This window comes from Crocuta crocuta, unplaced genomic scaffold (genome assembly GCF_008692635.1).
Source record: "Crocuta crocuta isolate KB4526 unplaced genomic scaffold, BGI_CrCroc_1.0 scaffold172, whole genome shotgun sequence".
NCBI classification, from domain to species: Eukaryota; Metazoa; Chordata; class Mammalia; order Carnivora; family Hyaenidae; genus Crocuta; species Crocuta crocuta.
In genome coordinates, this window is record NW_027528872.1 from 4,491,943 (window position 1) to 4,499,389 (window position 7,447).

Below are 7,447 nucleotides of genomic sequence, written 5' to 3' on the forward strand. Positions count from 1 at the left end.
GGTCCCTTTTCTTCCTCTCAAGATGGAGTCCACATGCCCAAGCACAGGGATCCCCTTCCTCGGAGTATGCCAGCCCCACAATAGGCAGTTCCCCATCCAGGCTGCCTGCCTCCTCTCACACCAGCCAGCCTGAGGGGAGGAGGGCCTGAGAGCCCAACAGTGTCCCCTTTGCCTCACCATGGCGCTCCTCTCGCTTCCAGGGAAAGCGCCTCAGAGCAGGTAGGAAAATGCTTCCATTCTCAAAGGCCAGCTGAGAGCTGTGAAAATCACAATTCTGTGACCAGGGAGCGTTTGAAATCTCTCTCCAGCTCTAGGGCTGCTACTCAGGAGCCTGTCTGCCTCAACACATGCCAGATGTGCATCATCGACGTGACCGTCTGCCCCGTCTGCCCGTCCTCTTCCTGTGCCACTAGATTGGAAAAGAAAACCTCTGGACGTTGTCCTTTTTAAGACCTTTCTCTGCTCTTTTCTTTCTTCAGATTCCCTGGCTCCCTGATTCTCCCACCGATGGCCCTCATCCCAGGTTTCCTTCCCTTCCCGTCTGCCTTCTCGGCCTCATCCCTGCCTCCGCCTCATCCCTGCTCTCCGGGGCCTAGGCCTCATCCCTGCAATCCGGGGGCCCAGCCTACAGGGAGGAGGCCCAGGGGCTTCTCAGCTGCGCTTGAGGGCGCAGCCTCCCCGGTTCCCCTTCACTGTGCTTCACAACTGCCTGCCCTCAGGTAAGGGCGCTGAGCCCGACGTCAGCATGCGTCGGCAGTGACGGGTGCTGAGTCCTATTTTAAAAATGTAGCTGCTTGCCTCTCTGTTTTTCTTCCCTCCCCTGGTTTCAGTACTGGCTCCGCTTGCCTGCTTCCTCCCTGGGTCGCACCACAGGATGAGACTGTGAAAGAAAACGACAGCGAAGGTTATAGGTACTTTGAGATTCTTGGGCCGAAAGTCCTAGAAAAGAACCAGCTGCTGGGTTCTGCTTTGGGCAGGAGCTGCGGGGCACAGTATGATCGGGAATGGCCAGGAAGTGGCCCAGGACAGCTGTGCACGAGCTGGGGGGGTTGCTGTGTGGCCCAGGCCAGCTTCCGAGAGTTATTCCCAGGAGACCAGTTATCTGGGCAGGCTGCTTGTCACGCGCAGAACACAGCAGAGGAAACACATGCGTCACAGATGAGGACAGACCATCAAGGGCCTTGTGCTCCGTAGCTCTCAGGAAGCGGACACTGGTCTGGGAGGTGGAAGGAACTGCCTGCATGACGTGGATGGACCTTAACCCATGAGGTCTGTGAGGCCAGGCTAGGACCAGGGGTGTGAGCTTCCAGGGGGGCAGAATCCCTCTGCCCAGAATCCACAGCAAGCCTCAGGGTGGCAGGGGTGCTGGCCCCTGGAGGGGAGCTGCTGGGTGTTCTGTGAGATCCAAAGTGGGAGGGGGGGGGGGGGATCCTGGCNCAGAGGGAAGTGTGTGGAAGACAGAGATCACTCTGTAACTATCATTGTGGGGAAACCCATCCTGGCCTGGCCTTCCGTGAGGGCCGACAGAGGCCGGGAGGGAAGAGGCAGCCTTGGCACAGGGGCCCAGGCAAGAGACCCCGTCCTCGGGAAGGCCTGAGCTGGGAGATGCCAGGACTGGCCATACGGTTCCTCCCCATGGAGCCTCGACAGCACACTCAGCTCATTCCCCCCTCCTCCCCTGGCCCTGCGGCAGGTGCTGTGCTCACAGCGGCCAGCGCGGGGAGGTCGTGGGGACGTACCATCCTCACACCGAACCCCTGTTCTCCCGGGACCCACCCAGGCCCTCGGGCTCATCCTCTGCCTCCTGCTCGGCCTCTGTATCCAGCTCCGTTTCGGCACAGCCCCCTGGCAGGGGCGGGCTGGGGAGGTACTGGAGGAGCCGGCCTTCCCGTTTCATTTCTGCCAGCTCTTTGGCACAGCAGCTCGGCGTGTTGGTCTCGTAGGTGTCATGGAAGGTGTTATAATCCACCTCATAGAAGCCCTTTTCCAAGGTGAGGACTGGTGTGAATCGGTGGCCCCAGAGCACCTCTGTATCCATGTAGGAGCTCCGTGCCTGGCAAGTCATACCTGGGGGAACAGAGGGCACGGGCATTAGGAGTAGCCCCATCCATCATCCATCCGTCCAATCGTCCAGCCAGCCAGCATTTGTGTACCTCCACTTGTGATGCGCTTGCTGGGCAAGTAAAGCTGGAGAAGACACAGCCCTCGCCTTGGAGGAGCCCCGCATGTGGCCGAGGCAGAAAAGTAGAAACCAGCATGCAAGATTCTGGAGTAGGTTCCTAGAGACTAGGATGGATACTTCTGGAATAGACAGAGCCGGTGACATGCATTAAGGTCTAGAAGACTGAGATACAAAGAGGCAGGAAAAACATTTGAACAAAGATAAAGTCAGAGTGAGCGAATGTTGAGAGGCTGACAGGCATGTAGGACACACAGGGATTCTCTCTCTCTCTCTCACACGCGTGCGCAAACACACACACACACACACACACACACACACACACACACCTTGGCTCCTTGACTGCGGCATGCTCTAATGCCTCCATTCCCAGTCTGCTCAGCGCTTGCATGCCTATGTTATTTTTAGGTGTTGCTTGCTCTCCAGGGAGGAGAGCAGCTTTGTTTATGGATGAGGAAGCCTCTGTGTTTGGGGTCACAAGAAAGCAGCTTTCTGATATTTAATCTTCTGGCCAAGGAAGATAGTGGCTTGCGCTCTTGGGAGCTGAAGGAGAAGGCGCTCTAGTTCCCCAGCATGGGCTCTCTCTGGCCGGGGTCTCATGCACATCAGACCCAAGTGCCCACCACGCCTGCTTTCTGCTGCTGGGGTGCTGCCGGGGCCAGGCCTTTCCATTCTGTTGTCTCCTGTCACTGCCTAGAAGAGGAGTAGAGGCCTGAGCTGGGCACTGACCAGCCTAGATCCAGGCAGGATGTCTGCAAGCTCGGGGGCTTTGGAGAAGACAGTGGTACAGGGCGTCCATGGGTTCCTTTGGGCCACATCTCCTGGGGGCCTCCCATTGGGGTGTGGTGCAGGGCCACCCTGCAGCTAGAGAGCCCACCTGTGTCCCTGATCTGGAAAGAAAAGATGCCCTTCTAGGTGCCAGATCCCGTGCTTTACATACGATACGCCGTGTAACCACTTCATCCCCCCAGCCACCCTTTGAGGTGCATTTTGCTCACGTTGCTGACAAGTTAGCCACTTGCCCAAACGCACGCAGGCGGGTTATGTCAGAGCTGTGCTGGTCAAGATCCGCCTGAATCCATGGCCTGTGCTTGGCTCCAAAACTGTGGCAACTAAGACATTAAAGTCACGGAGAGGCGAACAGGTGTGGGTGGCAGCTGTCCTTCCCTGGCCTCCCGGGGGCTCCCTGTGCTCACAGGAGGGGAGGAGGTCAACCAGGTCGGGCAGGTTACCTGCAGGCCATTGACTTTGAAGGATCCCTGAGGGATGGAGACCCATTTTGGCTGGGTCAACACCTGATCCCTCCACGGTAGGTGGAGGGGAGTGTAAGGCACAACTGTCCTGTGTGTCCCCACATCTCTGAACTGACCCCTCCTTTGTGGTCTCAGAGTGGAGCCCTTCCTCCAGAAACTCAGCCTCTGTTCTGTTCCCGAACCCAGCACCAAGGGCGGCATGACCTGCAAGCCCCCCGCTCTGCTGCAGGCTTCCTGCGCCCTGACTGTCCTTGGCCCCAGGGGCTCCCTCGGCTGTCACCATATGCTGTCTGGCCAGGCTCCAGCCCCCAGCAGATGGCCGAGCAGCCCCCTCCGCGCCCGTCCCTGGAGCCTGCTGGCACCCCTGGCCAGCTTCCACAGGCTCCTTCCAAATGGGAAGGTTTGTGAATGCCCCGTCTGAGTTGCCCACCCAGCCACCAGCTTCCCGAAAGGTGAGGAAGGCTTGTTTGGCCATCGTTGTGACAGGACTCTGAAATTTTGGGAGGCAATGCTGTGCGGTAGACAAAACTCTGGATCTGCAAGTGAGAGACCTGAATACGAACACTTCCTGTCTGCAGGGAGCTGTGCGATGCAGCGTCAATACCTGCTAAATGGGACTGGTGTGCCCCGGGGTGCTGTTGCAAGAATTAGAAAACTATCTATCATTCTGAGCCTGAGTGAGTTTTCTCCAAGTGCTCTATCTCCTGGGTGAAGAGAAGAGAAAAGGCAAGGAGAGGAAGAGAGAAGAAGCAGGGTGCAGGGTTCTGCTGGAGGGCTCCTCACCCCAGGAGGTCTGGCAGGGGTGGTGGGAGTGGGGGCTCATGCTCCCTGGAGCCCCCACACAGAGGCCCTGGCCTTTGAAGAAAGGTGGAAGCTCTTGGCTGCCAGCTGCCTGTGAGGGTTTACAGCTGAGCAGGGAGGTGCCAGACTGGCGTGAAGAGGGCATTTGCCTGGGATGTAGATACTCCAAGTTCACTGGCCCCATGTTCACTCAGCCAGCCTTCCGCAGGGGAGCTTAGGGACAGGCTTCTCCAGGAGAGGGGGACGGGGGGCAGCCAGAAGAGCTGCTTCCACGGCCCTGGGGCATAGCCTCTCTCCCAAAACAGGATCTATTACTGTGGGAATCCTCGTGTTTGGGAAATGCCACCCCTCAGCCTCCTCTTATAGAGGGATTCACAGCACAGGAAGATACCAGGAAGTCCTACTGTAAAGAAGCCAGTGCACCCTGTTTAACTGTATTTCTCCAAGTTATCTGATCACAGAACTCTGTTTGAGTAGACATGTGCTCCGGGATGGGGTGGGGCAGTGCAGCCTGCTGAAAGCGAGGGCCAGTTTTGAGGCCCCCCTGCCTTCACAGGCATCCTGGCTCTATGACTTGCTCTTGGACAACACTGGACCAATAACCTGCCTGTCTGTGCTCCTGTTTCTTTATCTGTGACTTAAAGACCATCGTCTCATAGGGGGTGGGAAGGCATTAAGGGAGATAGGACATGTTGAAAGTTTAGAACTCTGTGGGGAAATTGGAGGGTTCAGTAAGCATTAGCTGTTGTCATTACTCCCTCTTGACTAACGACACCCCTCAGGTCACAGTTAGAGATTGGGCTGACTGAGCGTGCCATCCAAGGATTCTCAGGCACCAACCTCCACCTTCTAGTCTTGGTGACTTAAGCTCCCGGGCATGTTGGGAGGTTCTGTGCCGAAGAAGATCAAGTGTCTTACCTGTTGCCTCCACCATCCCTTCTAGAATGACCACGACCTCAAACTCCTCCTGATCCAGCTGGGCCCGAGACATCTCCCAGAAAGGGCTCTTCTCGTTGATCTCGTGGGAGATGATGAGCGGAGACACCAGGAAGAGACGGTCATCCCCAGTGTCAAAGCCCACGTTGATGTCCGTCTGGTTCAGGGGGATGAACTCCCCTTCTTTGGTCTGCCGGGACTTGATGAGCTTGGCACGGATGGAGGCCTCCACAATGTGGGAGTTGCGCAGGTCACCCACCCGGAACATGAGGCAGAGCTTCTCGTCCCTCATGGAAATGACCGCATTGTTGGAAAACATGAGGGTTTCTGCTCTCTTCTTTGGCTGACTGATCTTGACAAACATGCACCCCACCATGAATGCATTGACTATGGAGCCAAGGATGGCCTGGACCAAGAGGAGTATGATCCCCTCTGGACACTTCTCTGTGATCACCCGAAAGCCATATCCGATGGTGGTTTCAGTCTCGATGGAGAACAGGAAGGCAGACACAAAGCCACTGAGGTTTTCAACGCAAGGAATCCACTCTTGATCACCAACATGGTCCAGATCGCCTCGGATGTAAGCAATCAGCCACCAAATGAAACCAAAGAACAGCCAAGTGATGGTATAGACCATCGTGAAGACAAGCAGGTTGAAACGCCACTTGAGGTCCACCAGGGTGGTGAAGAGGTCGCTCAGGTACCGATAGGTTTCTTGGACGTTGCCATGGTGGACGTTGCACTTGCCACTCTTTTCCATGTAGCGCTGCCGCGGCTTCTTGCCTTCTGCCAGCAGGCGAGTGCGGTCTGTGGCAATGGGGATGTAATCCCGGGCCTGTTTGGGAATCTTCTTAGGATCCCTGGGAGTGACTCCAATCTCCATATCCTGGTTCATAGCATTCCTAGAATCGCCAGCCATAGCTGGGATGCGTGGAGTTCAAAAAGACATCATCAGTGAAGTGGACTGTTCTGATTCACAGAAATACACACCTTCAAGGTCACTTTTGCTTCTGTGCTCTCAAAGGCCCCTCATTTAGTGTACAATAGACCCTCCTGTGGAGTTCTCAAGGAAAGGGATCATGTTTTCTTATATTACTTGCTTGTATCCCTGGTGATGAGTATAGGTTCTAGCATATGGTAGCAGCTCAATAGTTGTTTGTTGAAGGAAGGATGGAAGGGAGGGAAGGGAGGAAGAGAGGAAGGGAGGGAAGGGAGGAAGAGAGAAAGGGAAGGAAGGGAGAGAAGAAGGAAGGGGGGGAGGGAGGGAAGGAGAGGAGGGAGGGAGAGATGGAGAGAAGGAAGGAAGGGAGGGAGGGAAGAAGGAAGGAAGGAGGAAGGGAAGGAAGGAAAGAAGGGAGGGAGGGAGGGAGGAAATAAGGAAGGGAGGAAGGAAGGGAGGGAGGGAAGTAGGAGGGAAGGAGGAAGGAATGGTTTTTTTTGGGTGAATAAGTATACAGGAGCAAACCACACATCGTGTTGAAGGGATTTAAAGATACCTGAGAGCAATTCGGGAAATAAAAATCACAACAGTTTGCTAAGTGCCTGCTATAGTCCATGCATTACACACAGACCGTCACTTGTCATCACAACTGGCTGGAGCTGGAGCATGGGATCTCCAGTACGTAAACACTGTTTGCTTAAGCATCATATTTATTTCTAATAGTCCCTCCCCCTCCGTTAGAATGTAAGCTCCACACGGGCACAGTTGTGTCTGTTTTGTTCCCTCATACATTCCAAATTCCCAGAGGCTAGCCCAGAACATACTGTATCTTCAAAAAGTACTTATCAAATAAATGAATAAATAAATAAGAAAATAGAGTCCCAAAGAGGTAAGTGATTAAGTGCTACCTGGGCCACCAAACATGTATGTGGGAGAGCTGATAACCTGGATTCTTGATCCCTGGGCCCAAAGTCTGTGTTTTTCTTTATATCTTCTTTGTCTCAGATCTCAGCAGCAGACAAAAATGAAAAGGCCCTCGGTGTCTGATTCGCCATGTGGTCACTCCTACCATCTGAGTGGGGAGTCTGTGGCTGTCTGAGCACTCACTAATATGGAAGTGTACAAATTGCAGTGTAGACCCGCCATTAAAAACCTTGCCACAGTAATTCCCTGCCCTCTAAAAAACTGAAATGGACAGGATATTAATGCCCCTAAGGCTTTCAAAAGGGCTGCAAACTTTTATGTGGAATCAAAACCGAATGAATGAAAACCGAACTGATAGACACAGAGAACAGGTTGGCGGTTACCAGGGAGAGGGCGTATGAGGCCAGTGAAATG

General features: G+C 54.7%; 1 protein-coding gene across 1 annotated transcript; it reads right to left on the minus strand.

Moving 5' to 3' along the window:
* Nucleotides 1–1,744: 1,744 nt before the first annotated feature.
* Nucleotides 1,745–6,088, minus strand: KCNJ5 (potassium inwardly rectifying channel subfamily J member 5). The gene is made up of 2 exons (XM_077756481.1): nucleotides 5,152–6,088; nucleotides 1,745–2,067 (listed from the first exon to the last, which is right to left on the minus strand). The coding sequence occupies exons 1-2, from the start codon at nucleotides 6,086–6,088 to the stop codon at nucleotides 1,745–1,747; spliced, it is 1,260 nt and encodes a 419-aa protein (XP_077612607.1).
* Nucleotides 6,089–7,447: the final 1,359 nt, after the last annotated feature.

What these genes read in the sequence shown, in the direction of transcription:
- KCNJ5 (XM_077756481.1), bottom strand. Translation starts at nt 6,088, where the DNA reads ATGGCTGGCGATTCTAGGAATGCTATGAACCAGGATATGGAGATTGGA. An exon ending in AGGGATGGTGGAGGCAACAG is followed by an intron (nt 2,068 to 5,151) that starts GTAAGACACTTG and finishes CTGTTCCCCCAG; the next exon opens with GTATGACTTGCCAGGCACGG.